The sequence below is a fragment of the Lagopus leucura genome, unplaced genomic scaffold (genome assembly GCF_019238085.1).
Source record: "Lagopus leucura isolate 7727_CA_CO unplaced genomic scaffold, USGS_WTPT01 Super-Scaffold_100001, whole genome shotgun sequence".
Classification (NCBI taxonomy): domain Eukaryota; kingdom Metazoa; phylum Chordata; class Aves; order Galliformes; family Phasianidae; genus Lagopus; species Lagopus leucura.
This window is the reverse complement of record NW_024962262.1, coordinates 4,303,277-4,322,895: the sequence shown is the minus strand read 5'-3', so window position 1 is coordinate 4,322,895 and position 19,619 is coordinate 4,303,277. Positions and strand designations below refer to the sequence as shown.

The window sequence follows — 19,619 nt, the reverse complement described above, 5'->3', positions numbered from 1 at the left end:
GGTGTTTGTGGTCTCTTCTTTTAACTTTCCTGTGTGTAAAGAAAATCCATTATACTTGCATAGTGTGAGCATTTCCTAGGAACCTTGCAGTTGATAACATGCAGCTATGTTAGCTGAATACTGACAGCATTTAAGAAGCTGAAGTGCTACTCCCACAAATTGATATATAAAGTTAAGTACTCTTTATTGTGTGCTCAGCTGCCCTTTGCTATAAAGTTGATCAGACCAGTGATGCACTTAACAAGGTGTCTTAGATTCTGGCATGAGTGCAAATCATCAACAAACATACACCCGTAGTTTGGATCCAGATCCAGAGAGCTGTGTTAGCAGAACATCTGTTTGCCAGACACATGACCATCATCACTATCTGTCTGATTGTTTTATGCCCCTGAAGAAGCCAGAGTGTTGGTCCTCAAGAGTCTTGACTTCAAAATTCTGCCTAGGAACAAACATGTCTACTTTTTTAGAGCCCTTCCGTAGGGAAATAAACTCTAATACTGACAACTATGTTAGAGATATATGTTATTTCAACAGCAAGAATCATAGCAAGAGACCTTAAGAGGTTTGTTAGTTTAATATCCTGCTTAAAGCAGGATTGCTATTAAATTCAGGCTGCTTGAGAAAAAAACTGAGGGAGATTCCACAGCCTCTTGACTGTCCTCAGGATAAAAACACTTGTCCTTATTTTGATGCCGAACGTCTATCAAATTCATGGCTACCATCTGCCCTCCCACTGTGCACTTGGCTAAAAAGTTTGGCTCTGTCTTCTCAGCAACTTCCTTGTGAGTGCTGGCAGGCTGCCCCTTCTCCCAGCTGAACAAGCCCAGGTGCCCACAGCCTCACATAGAAGCGTGCAGCCCGTGCATCTTGGTGCTCTCTGCTGAATTCCTTCCAGTTTGTCAATAATTTTCTGTATGAATATTGTTCTGCTGAAGACCCCCCAGACATAGCATGGTAGCACGGTATTCCATGTGACGGCAATCAAGCACCAAGTAAGAGGAAACCACTTCCCAACAACATGTGTGTCATTAGCTTTCCTTGCTGCAGGGGTGCACTCCTGGCTGTATATAAAACATGATTATATATAAAAAAAACCCGACACATAATAGCATAAAGTTACTTTCTAAAGAAATTAAATGACTGAACAATTGAATGAAACCAGGTTTATAGAGCTTACTTTACGAAACTTAAAACCAGTTTCCTGAGGTTTGCTGCCCTCTACAGGCTACTTCTATTATCGTCCTAAAAGAGGCATTTTATGTGTGGGAAAGTTGCTGCTGCAACAATAATAATGTTAGAGGAAAGATTTACTATTGTTATTTCGGTATCAACAACACAAATAAGAGCATCAAATAAACATAAAAAGCATAAAATAATCAAATACTTACACTGCACTTCTGTGAAATATAAATATGAATAGGAAATGAACAGAGAATTGTGCACCGTAGAAAAAGGACTGTTTCAGTCTAAGCTTTGAGTAAAGAAACATGGATTTATTTATCTATCTTCCCAAAACATAGCATAACCTTATTCTGGATGAGCAGCTCATGTGTGCCTTGATACCAGAGAAGATGCTGAGTTTGACTGTGATTACTAAACATCAGAGTGTGAGAGAAAAGGACTGCCAGAAGAGGACAACAGGAAACCATGAAGAAATTGTCAAGGGAGCAGGGCATTACTTTGTATGCAAGGCAGATACTCAGACTCCTATTACAAGAGTGAAATCTGTCTTCAGGAAACACATATTTTAGTTATATCAGGCAAAGGAAGCCAAAGCACACTTAAGCAATCACTAACATTCATGGTGTGATGAGAAACATAACAAGGGTTGAACCCTTGAATAAACCTAGTAGAAAAGAGTAGCCTTGAGCATCAGAATAGCCTCGGTGCTAAAAATGTCCTTCCTGTTGCATCCCTACATCGATAGCATGAACTGGCAAAAACAAACAAACAAACAAAAAACCCACAAAACAAACAAACAAACAAACAAAAAACCCCAGTATAAACTAGTAAGAAACCTAAATGTAACTCTTCCTTACACTTCTTTCTCAAAAAGTATAAACAAATTGTGCAGTATGTAAAGAAGGGAATAGAAGTGTCTTCCTGGACACTGCCCTCAGCCCTTCCTATCACCTCCCTTATTCATGAGGACTTGTTTTTGCATCAAGACCAACTGCAGGATATCCATATTTTATTTCTCTGAGGAAATTTGAGCAGAAGTATCAGCAAATTGGATATCCTAGGAATGAGGTGATTTTACTGAGGTCTCCCGTTCTGCTGATTCAAATAGTTTATACAAGGTGTGGAATGCTCCATCTGTCACAGCCCATCAGCTTCTGCCCTGTGTAGAATCACAGAATCGTTTGAGTTGAAAGGAGCCCTTAAAGGCCATCTAGTCCAACTGTCCTGCAGTGAGCAGGGTTACCTACAGATCCATTGGGTTGCTCAGACCCCCATCCACTGTGATCCTGCGCAGTGATGGGGCACCTACCCCCTCTTTGGGCAACCTGGGCCAGCGCATCATGCTTATTGTAAAAAAACCTCTTCCTTACATCCAGTCTAAATCTCTTGTAGTTTGAAACTGTTTCCCCTTGTCCTATCGCAACACGCCCTGCTAGAGATCACAGAATCACAGAATCACAGAGATTCTGACCTCTTCTTTCTTACAGTCCCCCTTCACACACTGAAAGGCCGCTCTCAGGTCTCCCCATAGCTTCCTCTTCTCCAGGCTGAACAGCCCCAGTTCTCAGCCTGTCCTCTAGGGAGGTGTTCCATCCCTTGGATTAGCATAGAAGCTACCAATGGAAGCAGCATAGGAAAGAAAGCCTGTGCACGTTGTTAGCATAGCAGCAGTGTGCACGACAACTTTGTAATAGCATTTGGAGCTTGTGTGCAAAGTTATATGCTACAAAGTGACTGAAGTCACAGCTTCTGCAACGGCAACTGAGCTCTTGGAGGCTCTCTTCGGAAAATGGAAAAGGTGAAGGGAGACAATGGCAGAAAAGCGAAGGAAATAGAAAGGCAGAAAGGAAAGGCACAGAGTCACATGGAAAATACAATCATCCTATCCAAAAAAGCAAACCCGGGAAGGGAAGAGCAGGAAAAAAGCCAGCTCTTGTAAAGAATAAGATATGGAGCACCAGGAGCAGCTGAAGCTGCAGTCCTACGCTGGTTTGCCAACGTGCAGCAGTGATTACCGGAACGGAGAGGATATTCCGGTGCCAAGAAGGGATGCATGGCGAAATCCTGCCTGTGAAAGTCTATCCGCCCTCAGTCAGGGCTCACACCCGCCTGGAGACAGCGATGCGAGTTGTGACCCACAGCGGGCTGGCTAACGAAACGCCAACACCCGAGCAGACTTCCTTCTGCGTTTAACGGGAGAGAACGTGTCGAGGACGGCAGTTAGGAGCGTGGAGATCAGCGTTTGTGCGGACGCGTACAAAGAGGCGGCGCGGGGCCGTGCAGGGAGCTCACGGGCTGCCCGCGGACAGCCGGGCGAACGCGAGGCGTTTTTTCCCCGAGCTCCTGGCCCCCGATCGGCCGCGGCCGCCCCGCAGACCGGTAACGGCTCCGAGCCGACAATGGCCGCGCGCCGCCGCACTTCTTGGCGCGCGGCCGCCGCCTGGCGCGCGCCCCGGCCGTCGGCCTTTGTCCGGCGCGCGACCCAACGGTCGCTCGCGCCGCGGCTGCGCATGTGCGGGAGGGGGCGGTGCTCGGCGGAGGGCCGCGCTCGGAACTCGCGCTCGCGGCTCCCGGCGGCCGCCCGGACCGCAATCGGGGCCGGGACGCCCGCTCGCACGGCTCAGGGGTCGGTGTCTTTCCGCTCCCGCCGCCGGGAGGGAAGGGGAGAGCGGAGCGGGGCCGGGAGCCGGGCCGTCCCGCGGGCGGCAGGCGGGGCCGGGCTCCCGGGTCTTCCCGGCCCCTCTCCGGGCGGCCCGCACCGCGGCGGTCGGCGGCACGGACGCCTCCCCGGCTCCGCGCCGCGGGTGATGCCGCTCCCCGGCGGGCGGGGCGGCCGGGTGCGCGGGCGGCGCTGGAGGCGGCGATCCGGCCGGTGGCGGTTAGTGCGGGGCCCGGCCGGGGAGCGTGAGGAGAGCCGGGGGGGGGGAAGGGGCGCGGACGCGGCCTACCTCGCCGCGTCGCGGTCGGCCGGCGGCCGGGCGGGCGGTTGGCCGGGAGAGGTGTCGATCGCTGCCCCCGGCCTGCCCCGGCCCGGCGGCGGGCTGTGGAACGGGGTCGGCCGGCCGGCCGGGGGGGGTGCGCGGCTCCGCGCCTCCCGCAGCGCCCGGGCCGCAGAGAGCGGCGCGGGGCCGCGCTGCCGTGGGAGCGGGGGAGGCCGCGGGGCTCTCGTCGCCGTGCCGCGCTTCCTTTGTCTGCCTCTGCTTCCCCCTCCCTTCCTCACGCAGAGTCTGGTGGTTTCTCTCCCTCTTTTTTTTTTTTTTTCTTTCAAGTTCGGTGAGATCATCTCGCCCGGAGGCTGAGATGTGACGGAAATCCTAAGTGGTCTCGTTTTCCGCGAGGTTTCCTCATCTAAACTCAGTTGTCGTCTTGCAGTCAGGTGGTAGGCGATCGGAAAACGCATACCTCGTGGCCTGCGGGGGAGGGAGGCGTGGAGAGGGGCCAGAGCTTAAAAGCGCACGGTGTATGCAGCTTAGGAAGAAACGATCGTAAATATTAGAGAAAGGGCCAGAATAGGTGTGAACTAAGAAGGAAAGGAGTTTGTCTTGGGCTGGAAAATGTGGACAAGCTGCTGGCTTGTGGCACTTGTTTCTTTGCAACGGAAATGTAACCCAGAGCTGTAAATGGATTTTACATTTTTGTTTCTTAGTAGTTAAAATCCTGCAGCTTTCAACGCCTTGAAATATTTTAAGGGCCGAAGTATTTCATTTTGGTAGTGTTTGATAACAAATATGGCTAGTAGCTGTCATCCTTGCAGTTGTGTTAAACAGATGGGACAGCTAAAGGCTTCTCATTTCTTATGGTTTCTAAGTGAGTCACTTAAGGAGGGTGAGTAATTGCCCTACTGTCCCATTGTCAACAAAACAGTATTTTTGTGGTAGAATTCCAGATTTTGCATGAATGCAGTAGGAAAAGCAAAGAATCCTTCTTTCACACAACAGTTTAAATTTAGGTTGAAGGAGACTACGTGCAATGGGCTTCTCATCTCAAGAATCTGTGTGTGAGTTTCTCTGCAGCAGTATGGTGATATAGCCAGGAAATCAGTTAACGTAGCATAGTTATAGGGCGGGCACTAACATTTACTGTTAGGTTTTCATCTCAACAGCAGCCTTACGTGAAACTAAATAAACTTTATTTGTTGTCTTCTGTGTGCTGCTTACCTCAAGTATTAAGTCAGCTGGGGGCGGAGGCATTTTCTTTAGTACTTACTGCAGCATGGATTAAGCATTTTCATGACAGCAGTCAAGTGCTGCTGCTGTCAGGATAGCGATAGTGCTATTGACCGTGTTTTGAGCAGAGGGGGGGACAGTTGCATTTGTTTGGAGGAAGGCAGGGCAGTGATACGAAGAGCTGGCTGAGAAATTGGTGTTAAAATGTGTTAAGAGAAGTGACCTGATTTGGGCGTAGCTACTGTGGTAAACAAAAGTCAGTACTTAACTGCAGATTGTGAGGCTGAGCACAGAAGGTGACAGTAAATTAACAGACTATGCAAACATTATGGGAACAGAAAATGGCTTGTGAGGGAGGTACTCAGATTTCATATAATTTAAGTTAAATGAGTTAAACATCTAGAAGAGAAGTATTACATACATCCAAATGCGGCATTTGATGCAGGAGGCAGTTGAATGACAAGATTGATTGGCATGTTTGGAAGTGCAGTCACCTGTGGTGAAGGGGGAAAAGTAGCAGATGGGGTGGAAAATGAGGAGACCGAGGATGCATCAGAATGGATCCCACAGAGAACATAAGCAAGGTATATTAAATGTATGCCAGCGTCTGCTGTTGGCAAATACATTTCCTGACTCTTCATATCTGTTGGCAGCAGTGATTAAGATCTACTCTTTATTGAATGTATGTTGATTTGGTCTGCTTGTCAGCTTGTGAGCTTTTCTGTGAAGACTAATTACCGAGTGGGAGAGTGCTGAGAATGCTGTTCTGTGTTTCCCCATTTAACACTTGAAGGCATTGACATGTTGGTGAATTGACCCCTCAAAAAGAAGTATTTATCCAATAACTTCTTCTCCACAATTAAACAGAGTAGTGCTGCATGGCGATTCCTGGTAATCTCATTAGAGAAGTGATCTGTTCTGTCAGTTGTCTACCACAGCAAGTATTACAGATGGCTTTTGTTAAATGTGAAGCCCTACTGAAAGGATGACACCCTGCTTTCTCTTCTTTAAAACTGAGTATTGAAAAACAGGTATGGCCAAGAAAAGGGAGATTCATTCTTTTGTTAGCTTGGACTAGAGATTGCAAGGAAGATGTAAAACTTGTGTCAGAAAGTCAAAAGGATAACTTCCACCAAAAATGTATCTGTAGGCTTCGTACTGTGGGAGTGGTGGTATGGACTGAGATAATGCTGTCATGTGCCTATCAGTAAACATTTCAAGAGTTCTCCAAAGCAGTAACTGTTTTTTTGGAAGTCTACGCTGGGTAATTACAGAACAATGTTTTCAGTGATATTTAGCTTCTGAAGTACTACACACTGCTGCTTTATTTCACTGGGGAAAGGTGATTCGTGTTATTCCTTTAATTTTCAATGCTGTCCTTACACAGCAAAAAATAAACCTTTCATTGCTATTGTATTTTAAAGTTGGTGTACCAACTGCAACGTCTTTTCCAGGAGAAAAAAGGGACTTCGAGCTATTTTTGTACAAGTTAAAAGCAAAACACTTGTACAATGAACAACACTGGTGAACTGACTTGGCAAATAACATAGAGTTTGGTTCATCTTAATCACCCTTAGCTATTTATTAATAAACTAATTTAAATGAAAATGGTGGGAACGTCTTACCATAAACTAGATAAAATCTTACCATAATTATTGTACAGTCTAACCTTCCAATTTTGCATAAGGCAGCCTGGCATCATGGATCGCTCTCGGCACCGTGCAGGGAATGGCAATGAACAGGCATCTTCACGAGAGCATGGTCATGGTGAAGATGAGAGACAGCGACAGCTGGAGCGCCTCAGCAGGGAGGAAGCCTATTACCAGTTCATCAATGAACTCAATGAAGACGACTACAGGTTGATGAGAGACCACAACCTGCTTGGCACTCCTGGTAAGATGTGGGTACCTTCAGCAGAAAAGTTGTACTGTGAGGTAACGCTGCTGTTGTCAGGCTCCACATTTACTAGAGATGTGGATTTCTATTTAAAATTAATGATAGTCAATAAAAGCTAACTTAAATCGATGCTGAAGCTTGAAAAAAAAAAAAAAAGTTATCTGAATACTGGTAGTATTCAAACCCAGATAATTAATGCTAAAGTAATCTGGCAACTGATGTCACCTACCTGGACTTCTGCAAGGTCTTTGATATGATCCTCCTCCACATCCTTATCTCTAAATTGGATTTGAAGGGTGGACTGTTTAGTGTATAAGGAATTGCTTGGATGGCTGTAGCCAGACAGTTGTGGTCAGTGGTTCTATGTTCAGGAGGAGGCTGGTAATGAGGTGTGCTACAAGGAATGCAGATGAGATGGGGAAGTTAGCAGTAGTAAAGAGAGAAATCCTAGCAAATGGTTAACAAAGCAGGAACAGTCACCACCAGGGATCCAGCGGCGTCTTGTTGGCCCATAGGGAAGCTGCAAGTCAGTCAGCGACGTCTGTGTGAGCTGCAGCGCTGCAGTTCTGCCAAGGTGGTACCCGTTCTTCCTTGGAACTCTTTTGGTTTTTGTCCTCTCCATAGTGTCCTTTTGGTTGCCAGGGGCAGCAGCTGATTGTCAGGAGCACTTCTGTTTGGTTTGCTGGGGCAACGGCAGTTGCCATGGGTGCTTCTGCTTTGTTAGTGAGGGGAGACAGTAGTTGAAACAGCACGTCCACTGTACTTGCCCTTCCTGCTGGGTAGTGGGCAGTAGATCACGTGATTGTCTCACAGTGAGCTGCTAGGTATGCACACTGACTGCATGGTGGTCCTCTCCTCTGAGATGATCCCCACAAGTCAGCTTGAATGCCCAATAGAAGCAACAGCTGAAAAGGTTTCTCCTGGTTGCATATGTTTCTCTTGCTGCTGTGCTTATGGTAACCATTAACCCCAAAAGCTTGTCCAGCAAATTATGCCCTGGATGTGTGCTGCTGAACAAGCTTTGAGCCAGAAATTGTTCCAGCTTCTTACAGGGTCCCTTCCAACTCAAGCCAATCTATGATTCTATGGTATCTATCTGTGGCAGTACTTTGGGCTTCTGGTTGTTTGTTTAAAGTAAGCACGCACTTGATACTCATTCAGTATCCACCCCTCCCTAGTAACTACTTCTTGTTATCTGCTTACTTGTCTTCCAATTTCACCCTAATGCTCCTTGCTTTTAAATTTAAATTTACCTCCTTTCTTAAGATTTTTTCTTCAAGATGGAAAATATTATTTCTGCATGGCTGTGTTGAGCCGATAACAGCACGATCGATATGTAAACTATTTCAGGGGAAATAACAGCAGAAGAGTTGCAGCAACGTTTGGAAGGGGCTAAGGAGCGTCTGGCGTCACAGTCTGATCTGGAAAACAGAGAAGGTGAAGGTAGAACTGCTGGAGGTAAATATTCTTTCTTCATATGCATGTATGGTACATACAGATATTTAAGAGAAATGCTGATCAAAAGTCTTTTTTTCACTCTGCCTCTGAAATGTTCTCAAGTAAGAAATTTCCTAATGATATAAAATTAACTTAAAATAAATTCTTATGAAAGATTTTAATGGGAGACACTAAGTTTCTTCTCTTCTTCTGATTTCCTTTTGTTAATGAGTCTAGGAGCGCAAAAAAAATTATTTTAATTCTTAAGATGTTTTAGTATACATTAGAGAAGTTAGAGAAGAAAAGAAGTCAACTGGTAAACAGTTAACCTTTCTTCTGTTTTGTTTCTGTTATCTTATTTCTGTTTGTTGTAACAGTGAGGTTGATACTATTTATGCTCATCACTTCCTCACCAGTATTGGCTCATTTGGCCAGTTCCTTTTCTGAAAGGATAACATCTGTCTTAGCTTTTCTCACTTTATCAAAATTAGTTGACAAAGTTACTCTGAAATCAATAGCTTAAGTGAGAGACGGATATTGGACAAATTGAACTACTTTTGGGCTGTCTCTGAGCGCTTTCTCAGAAAAGGCTGTGTAGATATATTAATTTATTTGTACCTGCTGGTAAGATCAAAATTCCAGCTTAAGCTTAACAGTTTTGTTGATGTTTCTACATACAGCATATTTTCAGCAAAATTACGTTATCAGGGAGAGGTAGCTGTCCTGCTACCTTAACTCTTAGGAAGTCAGAGCTAAGCAAGCATAGAGGATTTGGAACGCATCATAGTGTGCTAAGAATGCAATTGTATGGATGCTTGCAATTTTTATTTCTCTCAGATTCTGATGTTCTTGCAGAAAACTCAAATGGTGATTCTTTGCTTGAATGGCTGAACACGTTTCGTCGCACAGGAAATGCCACTCGCAGTGGACAGAGTGGGAACCAAACCTGGAGAGCTGTGAGTCGGACAAATCCAAACAGTGGGGAATTTCGATTTAGTCTTGAAATCAACATAAATCACGAGCATAACAATTTTGAAACCACTGGTGAAGAATATGTGGGCATAGATCGTAGCAGAATGTATTTAGAAAGAAGACATCAAAGAGCTGTCAGTCCAGTAACCACACGAACAAGAAGCAGGACGACAAGAGAAGCGAACAGCCAGGCTGCAAGCACTGCAAGAACCAGGTCTTTAAGAAGCTCTGTAGTGCAAAGCTCTGAAGCAGCCTCTCTTCCAATCTCAGGGAGGCTCAGGAGTAGAACGAGGGAATTGACTGGCCTTCACCAAACAAATACTACACGTCATAGTTCTACAACTGCTGGTGAACAAAGAGAAATGCCAGAAAGAGGTACTTCTACAAGAGTCACAAGACGCAGTAGATCTAGAGCTAACGTTCGGGTGAATTCAAACCAAAGACTGGAAATTCTGCGGTTGAGGTCTACTTTGAGTAGTCGAAGCCGCTCTCCACTGCAGAGGCAAGGTGAGACTGCTTATTCTAGGGAACTTGGGCAGAGGCAGAATAGAAGTACACAGCAAGCTAGTAGAGGTAGAAGACAAACAGCACAACATCCTCAGCAGCCTGCTGAAGAGCAAGCAAGAAATAACACTCAAACGTCTCAGCCTTCCTCTGCAGCCCCATCCACGGGATTAACTTCAGAAGAGGAGGAATCTAGTAGGCCAGTAGCCGCTGTTAGAAGGCATCCAACAATTACTCTAGATCTTCAAGTGAGAAGAATTCGTCCTGGAGAAAACAGAGATCGGGACAGTATTGCTAGCAGAACTCGTTCTAGAGTAGGAATGGCAGAAAACACAGTTACTTTTGAAAGTGACACTGGAGGATTTCGGAGGACGATATCGCGCTCAGAACGTGCGGGTATTCGAACCTACGTTAGCACCATACGGATCCCTCTGCGTCGGATTTCAGAAACTGGGCTTGGCGAGCCTTCATCAGTGGCTCTTCGGTCAATCCTTAGACAAATTATGACAGGTTTTGGAGAACTGAGTTCTTTAATGGAAACTGAATCTAACTCAGAAATGCAAAGAGGTGCTCATCACTTACCAGATGTACAGGCAGAGCAGAATAACTCAAGCTCAGTAAACAATAGCAGTGATCCCAGTGAGGTTTCTCCTCGGAATGGGCACGCAGTAGAAGACGACAGTGAAAGAAACAGACGGAGTGATGATACACAACACTATGGTCGCAGTAATGAGAACCAGGATAACAGACAGTCTCAAGACGCTAACAGCCTGGTGGAAAATGGAACTCTGCCCATCCTTCGGCTTGCCCACTTCTTCCTGCTGAATGAAGACGATGAAGACGAGCGTTTAAGAGGTTTAACCAAAGAGCAGATTGACAATCTTTCTACTCGGAATTATGGGGATCTCCACGCTGAGGAGGAAATAAGTAAAACATGCAGTGTTTGCATTAATGAATATGTAACGGGAAATAAGCTAAGGCAGTTACCTTGTATGCATGAGTTTCATATTCATTGTATAGATCGCTGGCTTTCTGAAAATTCCACTTGCCCAATTTGTCGGCAGCCCGTATTGGGGTCCGATGCCACAGACAACGGCTAAAATCATTTGTACTACTCAATATTTAAAGATCTACTTCTGCTCTGTTTATGATGAGCCAGAGCAAATGAATTGACTTGCATAGGGGTCCATTTGTGTGGGGAATTTTGTTAGGTTTCTTTAAAAATAATAGGAAACTTGTCTAAATCTAGCAATGTAAATAACTATTTTTCTCCAAGTGCAGATCTAGGAGTACACATAGAACCAAATGATATCGGTAAAGTTTATATTTTTTTAGGTAATTTTGTTATGCTAAGCACTTTTGTAAATAGAGAAATGCAATAGTTAATCGGTCCTGCTTCTCCTATGTTTTTTTTTAACAGCGTAATGGACTCACTTTATTTAGATTACAAATTGTTTCACACAGACCTACCACTGTGTTGAAAAATTAGTGTCTAAATAGCCATTCATTAGCTTTTTGTTCTAAGAACAATTTCTTTTACAGAGTCTCTTGCTGGATATGTTTGCTAAAAGTATTTAAGTTACTTGAAGTGCTCATTTTAATATACAATATATTTTTTTTAACATTCAGATATCCTTTCCAAAAACTTGCCAATTTGGTTCTATTTAAAATTCTTATGGCAATTTTTGCATGTGGTTTTACACAATGCTTAATGCTGACAAGTTCATGTTCAAAAGGATGGATTAGTGATAAAAATGCGCATAATTAAAAGCTGTCTCTGACAATCGCTGTCTCTTCAGTACAGACAGCCGTCACGTTGATGACAATTCCAAGAGTGTGTCTTAATGAACATGTTTGCTCAAGGAGTAAATGAGCATTGAGAAAGCCTTTTTACTTTTCCAAATTACTCAATATTCATGTTTGTTTTTTTTAACTGCCTTAGTTTAAGGAGGGAAATAATTCCTTAATCATTATATTGTCAACAATATGCATGTTTTGTGCATCCTACTCAGAAAAACAAAGGCTTGAAGTGTTTTTGTACAGAATTTTAAGGTACATATGTTACTAGTCCTCTTGAAACATATCTGAGGAGCAAATGGCAAAAGACACTAAAAAGGACAAGTAAGCTTCCTTTGAAGTCCCCAAATTATTGTACTATTAGATATTAAACTTTATACCAGTAACTTATAAAGAAATAAAGTTGCAAAACAAATAACTGAGGCCTTGTGTGGGTTGCTTTTGAATTGTATCCTGTACGTCGGTAAGAAGACTTACTGTTGATTCTCAGGTTTTTTTCCCTTTCATTTCCCCCAGATGTGTACTTGTGTTTCCACAGTATGTGTTAGCTGCTGTGGTAGGTTAAAAGAAAAATCGAGACAAAGCACTCTTGAGGCTTTTGGAAGTGTGCTGAATGTTAGAAAAGCTCATCTTTCTCTGAGGAATGTACATCTCCATCTGCAGAGAAAGGCAGAGTCATGAAACACGTACGTGCGTATGTTGAGTAGTTGGAAGAATACTTAGTGAATAAAGTTGCACTTTTTCTGATTATGGACTGCCTTGACAGGATGTGTTTCAATTAAAACACTTGGTTAGGCAAACCTGGAGGGGAAATGATACAATCCTGCGTGAGGCTGTTGGGTATCTTTTTTCAGGTTTGCTCATGAAAACCTTGTGTCAAAAGTTCCATACATTTGGGATGCTTCTTTTTTATTCCTAAGAGTAGTTGTAAGAATTTTTTGAAGAGGTTTAAATGAGTTTCAGGATATGACATCATAATGACATCTTCTGATGTCATTTGGACTGCTAATTATTATGAACATTGCTAACATCTCTCTGATAGCTCCTTAGCAATATTAAAAAGTTAGATTTAAACATTGTTACCAGAAATTTTTTTTAAGTTTTTCTGTTATTCTTGTTAGCTCCTGATATGGACAGTAAATATGTGGGTGCCTTCTGCTACTTCCTTGTCTCCTGTGGTTTTCCTTTGTATTTGAAAGCTGCCTCACTCAAGTGCTACGGCTGTAGACACCTGCCTTTGCCTCACTGTTGCTTTGCTGATTCTTTTTTTTTTTTTTTCAAAGTCAATTTCTGCTTAGATCTTTACTGGATCGCACGTTTATGTGTTTCATAGAGTGTTTATCAAGTTGGAATCCTGCTCACTAATGCACTAAAGGTAAAGGGAGATTCCTTGTGCTTTCTTTGATTAGATTAGGGTTTTGTTGTGTAATGGCAAGAGCAAAATTTCTTATACAATTCAAGACTGAGCTGCAGTTACTGAGCTGGGGAATTCCAAACAGACAGAGCTTTGCATGGAAATCATGGGCTGCTGGATAGGAAAGATGAAATCTCCCATGTTATATTCCTGTCCTGTTGCACGTGAGTTGTCTTGTTTGACCTAATTGGAAGGGCATGTCATTTGTTCCTCAGTTTTCCTGGCAAATTGTATTGATGGGACCAATTAAAGGCTCAGTTATTCAGTTAGGTATTGGCTTCTGTTGCTGAGATATTCCTTCAGTTCTCCACATCTACCTTCAGATACCTTGTTGTACCTTGTCCATGGTTTGGGAGTTTCTTGATCCAAGTTGTCTGTGTGTTTAAGAGCTTGGTTAATTTATTCCCCATGCATTTCCTAGTGGCTTTCAAACTCATCTGTGTTCTTGATCTCCACAGAGATTTGCTTAGAGGTAAAAAGTTTCTTTTGTTGTTTTATACTCAATTTTTTACTGTTTAGGATCTGTAGATTTTGTACTGTAAAATGCCACATCACCAAAATAACACTTCCCCATTCATTTTGCTAATTCTGCCACTTTTTATTTTTAACACAACAGTGTTAACAAATCACTTTCTACCTGGAAACTGTTCTTTATTTGTAATCATCCTTGTTGCTCTTTTTTAATGGGAGGACAGGTACTCGTAATATTTAAGATGTGCATGCAGTAAGCATTATGAGGAGATAGAACAATAAATAATTTTGTACCCTCTGTGATCTGAATAATTCCTGATATTCCTGTTTTGGTTTTGATTGCTGCTGAACACTGAGCTGATATGTTAAGGAAGTACACAAGAAGACTTCACAGTTTCTTTCCTGAGTGCTGAGTAGTAACTCTAGAACTGACGACTGCTGTGAGTTTTATTTAGTCCTTTCCCCCAAAGGGGAATATGAAAGCTGAATGTTCAAATTCTGTAATGCCACAGATTTTTATTCTTTTTTTCCTGTAAGTTGTCATGGCCTTCCACTAAGATGTGAATTGTTCAGTGATCCACAACTTTCTTTCCTTCTCTTAGAATTCAGCATGTTTGACCGTTTCCCATGGATGTTTTCATTTAATTTACTTGAATTTCCACTTCCCAGTTAAGAGAATTATCCAATGCAATTCTCAGATTCTTGTAGCAGCATTCATTAGGCATATTTTTTTCCCTTTTCAAAGGGAGAAAACCTGGCCTTGAGCTTCTCTGGGCCGTCTGTGCCAGTGCCTCACCGCACTGAGTGAAAAGTTTCCTCCTAACATGTAATCTAAATCTCTTTTAGTTTAAAGCCATTCCCACTTCACCTGTTTCTGTCTGTGTAAAAGGTCAGTCTCTGCTGTTTATAACAAGCACTGGAAGACTGCACTGAGGTCTCCCTGGAGCTTCTCTCCTCCGGACTGAAGAACCCCAGTTCCCTCAACTTTTCTTAGCAGGAGAAGTGCTCTAGCCCAAAGATCATCTTTGTGGCACTCCTCTGGACTCAGTCCAACAGCTCCAGAATCTTGTTGTATTTTGGGCCCCAGGCCTGGGTGCAGTTCTCCAGATGGGGCCTCACAAGGGCAGAGCAGAGGGGAACAATCCCCTCCCTCTCCCTGCTGGCCACCCCTCTTTTGATGTGGCCCAGGATACAGTTAGCCTTCTCAAGTGCACCCTGATGGCTCATGTAAAGCTTTTTGTCCACCAGAACCCCCAAGTCCTTTCCCATTGGGCTGAGGTATGCCAGGTGGCCTGGCCTTCACCCTGTTCATGCAGGGGTGATGGTAGAGCTAAAAGACTTCCCTGAGGAGCAGTGTCCTCTGTGGCATTTTTGGGTGTTAGTTTCTGTGCATCTGTTACAGCACCAGATGCAAGGCCACCTGAATCCTGTGGAATGGCATTGTTGGGTGGTACTCAAGGTGCCTTAATGTTGGAAGTTACAAGTATCCCCTTTTTAAATGCCCTGAGAGCATTAGTTTATCAGGTTGTACTCTAACAGCACAGCAAGCCTCTACAATTTGTGTCTGTTGTAGCAATTAAAGGGAGGTTGTGTCCAATTGTATGAAATGAGTGGCTGGACATTTTTGCATCCTGCTGAGACATCTTACTGCAAAGGTTAGCATGCAGGGAAGATCTTATATAAGGCTACATAAGATGAGCAGTGACTTGACATTTACAGGTTATAAAAGACTCAAAGCCTCGTAGTTAACTACAGTCAAGGGAACAGGGTGCTCAAATGCAACTACAGTTGGAAGTTAAGTAGAAGCAAGCTAGGAAACAAGAGGAGGAATGTTGTCTATGCCAAAGTGGTGTGGCTTTCTAGTGCCTCCCATGCTGATGTTATTGCTGTACAAATGGGGCCTTTCAGAGCACCGACTGGGTCAAGTTCACTTGTGGAGCTCCTGTCAAATCTTTCCTTATATTTTGCCAAAGAGCTATAAGTCTTTTTTACTGCATGCATTTCAATTCCTATCTTCAAGAGAAGAATTTAATTCTTTGTGAATTAATTCATGATTCTTATTGCTCATGATGTTTCTTCAGTATGTTTGTGAGAGAAGGATATGCTTTGTACTTAGAAATTTTTCTTCTCATCTACCTTACCTTAGATGATTTTCTTCATCTTTCTTATTTTTTTTATTTTTATTTTTATTTTTTTTTTTAAATGAGCATTAATTCAGCAGCCAACTGTCTTCTATTCAGATATTTAATAAGATCTGGCTTACATAAATATAATTTTATGGCACGAAAAAAAGCTAAAAATAAAGAAATGTTAAAAATGAATGGCTTTTTATTTGGATGCTATAGGAAATGTCTTCTAAGCCATCTTTGGATTATATCTAACAGACATTTCTTATTGGAAATCTGCTTCATGTACACAGCTATTGGCACTGGGCTAGCTTTACCTCTGGAAGGAGTAAGAAGTTAAGCAGCTTTTATTGGTGACATTAAGAAAACTGATTTTATTTATATGGAAATAAGTTGGAAAACATGGGCAGAAGTTCTAATAACAAAAAAAATTCAATTGAAATAATCTAGAACATGTCTCGAGAGTCTTGATGCTGAAAATGACCCAGAGAACTGGATTGGACCCTGAAAAAGGTATAGAGAACTATAAGGCTAAATTAATAGGGTTTTTTTTTTGTTTTCATTTCTTACATGTATGATATTATCAGTGACTTCCTAGCTGCTGTTATGGCCACATAGGCCTCTGTAATAGTTTCTCCTTTAATAATATATAAATTAGAAATGGATTCCTGTGTTGCAAAATAACTGCAAACTATGCAGAAGTGTCGTCGTTTCTTCCTGTTCCTCAGACTCTTTCCATCTTTTTTAATTCTATCATCTTAGAAGCAGACTGCTTCTGCAAAGTAGCATCCAGGATATTTCTAGATTATCATTCCACAACAGATAAAGAGTATTCTTGCCAGTTTCTTCAGTATCCTGGCACATCTCAGCAAAATGTGAGGATTATTTCTTTCAATACAGATCACTAAGAAAAGACACTGACATTAAGTTGATTGAATCTGTAGGATTTACCCATTCCTGAAGAGGCTTTCAGACCTGACTCTCCGAATCATACACCACTGCAGCCTGAGTTTTGGGGCTGAAAGCCAAATACAGGATAATAAGGGAGAAAGGGAGCAAATGGCAGGAAGCTCTGTGCTATGTTATACAGTCACATAATGTGGTTATAGCTATGCAGCTGTGCATATGTAGCTTTGATCAGAACAGCATACACAACAAAAGAAACGAGCACTCAACAAAAGAAAAGTGCAGCACTCAAATATATGTCTTTAAAATGAAGTGTGTCCTTTGCTCTCCTTGGATGCTGTGCAGCTAATCTGGCTTTGGCCTGGTGTGCAGGAACCACTAAAGATGAGTAGTGCAAACGTCCTGGAGATTTCCATTGGCTGCTCCAGTGTGCAGTGGGAATGAGTTGAGCCCATTATTTGGGGGCACACACTGCCTCAAAGCAAAATTTCTCCCATTTTCTTCCTTCTGCTGGGCTTCCACTGGAATTTGACCAGTTAAAATAAGACCCAGCACAGATTCACCAACACACGGCTCAGTGCAAGCTGCCGATTCGCATTTGCGCTTATTCCAGCAGGTGTTTGTACCACCACTAAATTTATCTTCTGTGTAATATAAATTGCCTGAGGTGCAAAACAAACATACACCTAACAAAGCAATACAAACACAGCTTTGAGTTTCTTCTGTGGGTTGAACAGCAAAATTATGGGATTATTTGTTATTTTAAGCAGTCTTTTAAAAAAACCTGACTTCAGGCATTCGTAATACACAGTTGGGATTTTCATCCTGAGGTAAGTGGGTCAGGTATATCACTGAGTCTTATTTCTAAGAAAAGCTCTTGTAGATTATGCTGGACCTTTCTGTCTCGTCTTTAGTATTAAGTCTTCATCTAGGACAGTTCTATTAAAATGTATTTCCTTATGCAGCATTAGTTTTAGTGTGCTGAACATTTGCACATACTTTACACAGCCTGCAAGCTACTTTCATAGTTCTCATAGCTTTGAGCTTATTTGAGCTCAACATTTTGCATGCAGTTTATTCCATTTGTTGTGCTAAAAGTGTACATATAAATAAGTTATTCCTCTTCTGAAAGAACAGAAAAGCCAGTATATGTATGAACAGAGCATATCATTAATGTTCTTATATGTAGCAGTTAACTTTGTATGCATATGATAAGAATAAAGAAGCACACTACAACTTGCCTAATACTGTAGGATTTTCCTGTCTGTATATATATACACAAACGTGTATGTGTGCCCATATGTGCACAACATTGGAGGTGTTCGAGGCTCAGTAGTCTGGGGCTTTGGCCAACCTGATCTCATGGGAGGTGTCACTGCCCACGGCAGAAGGATTGGAATTGAAGGGGCTTCAAGTTCTCTTCCAACCCATTCTGTGTTCCTATGATATACGTGCATTAATTGAATTCTGCAGGAAAAACACCTGTAAGCATAAGGAAAAAAAATATATATATAAACATAGCAACGTAACAATCAAACTAGAATTACTGAATATCTGGATTCGGGTCCTTCCAGTGCTCTTCTTCACTGTACAGACACTACAGTAGGGCACTGTCCCCACGATCGTAACAGCTGAGACCTCTGCTTTTTAGACTACTTAAATTCAGTTTGCTTAGTTTGTTTTTCTTAAAAGTTTATGTTCAGTACAAGATAGAAGTAATAAGTTTAGGGTTATTTCAGCAAGAGTTTTCTAAAATGTAGTCCCTATTTCTCTCATCTGCTCTCTTTTCCTCTCCTCTCCACCTTAGACAATGTTTCTGGCCTCCCATCTGTTCCCAGTCACTTGGTTCACAACATTCCCTTATGTCCATACTTTGTTCTGACCTTTAACATTAAGTTATGGTTCCTTTCCTGCCTCTGTGTATGGAAGTAATGAGATTTACATCCTTGAGACTAGCGCAATTAGAGAGACATTAAACCCCAGCAAATACACTGACTGAAGCATGCTAAGTAAAAACCTGGCTGCAGAATCTCTCTGCGCATCTGAGGCCGTGCCGTCCAGCAGAAGAGGGCGCCCGACAATAAACGTTGTTTTCTGGAGGTGAGGAAGAAAAGCAGAGTGCTGGGACCAAAACCTTTCTCTCTGGCCCAGACCGCGAGCCGGGAGCGGACCGTGCTGCTGGAGCTGTCCATGGTGCTGGAGTTCTCCACGGTGCTGAAGCTGTCCATTGTGTTGGAGCTGTCCGTGGTGCTGGAGAGCAGCGCCCAGCACAGGGAGCCATTGGGGAACGCAGTGTCCCGGCTTTAAATCACGTTTCCAAGGTTTTAAAACTACTTTTTACTTAATACATGTAGTAAATCACTTTTTCCCCCTTGAATGCAAATATTTACATAAATCATACAGATGTACTCTATGCCAAACTATTTCCTATCAAATGATTGCTCTGTCTACAGTAGCTAGTTCAAAATGTATTTTCGAATATTTGCACATTTGCTGCAGCATGTGTCTTCATCTTAACAAGTGTGTCGTTTCTCATACATGTTTTGGTCATTCTGATCACGTCTGATCAAGGCCAACTTTTGCTTCTCCACATTTTTTTTTTTTACCATACTGCAAAGTGGCTGCCACCAAATCAGTATGGCACTCTTACCTGCAGGTCTTGGGTTCTCCTGGCACCAGTCTCATTGATCACATTTCAGGAAAATGCTGAATTCAAGTTAGCTTTCAACCTAGCTGTGGAACAAAGAG

At 42.8% G+C, this 19,619-nt stretch overlaps 1 protein-coding gene across 6 annotated transcripts; it reads left to right on the top strand.

The window, feature by feature from the left end:
• The first annotated feature begins 3,795 nt into the window (after nt 1-3,795).
• Nucleotides 3,796-12,368, top strand: RNF6 (ring finger protein 6). 6 transcript variants are annotated; one of them, XM_042867758.1, is made up of 4 exons: nt 3,796-3,808; nt 7,036-7,241; nt 8,595-8,702; nt 9,519-12,368. In XM_042867758.1, the coding sequence occupies exons 2-4, from the start codon at nt 7,049-7,051 to the stop codon at nt 11,255-11,257; spliced, it is 2,040 nt and encodes a 679-aa protein (XP_042723692.1). In that variant the 5' UTR covers nt 3,796-3,808; nt 7,036-7,048; the 3' UTR covers nt 11,258-12,368. The 6 variants fall into 6 exon arrangements, with proteins under 6 accessions (XP_042723692.1, XP_042723693.1, XP_042723688.1 ...); XM_042867759.1 differs by lacking the exon at nt 3,796-3,808 and adding an exon at nt 4,021-4,060 and having other exon boundaries at nt 7,040-7,241; XM_042867754.1 differs by lacking the exon at nt 3,796-3,808 and adding an exon at nt 4,046-4,060.
• The last annotated feature ends 7,251 nt before the right edge of the window (nt 12,369-19,619 follow it).

Excerpts from the sequence above, each read along its gene's own strand:
- RNF6 (XM_042867755.1), top strand. The coding sequence starts at position 5,906 with ATGGATCCCACAGAGAACATAAGCAAG. Across the intron at positions 7,242-8,594 it reads CAACCTGCTTGGCACTCCTG|GGGAAATAACAGCAGAAGAG; the intron begins GTAAGATGTGGG and ends AAACTATTTCAG. Across the intron at positions 8,703-9,518 it reads TGAAGGTAGAACTGCTGGAG|ATTCTGATGTTCTTGCAGAA; the intron begins GTAAATATTCTT and ends TATTTCTCTCAG.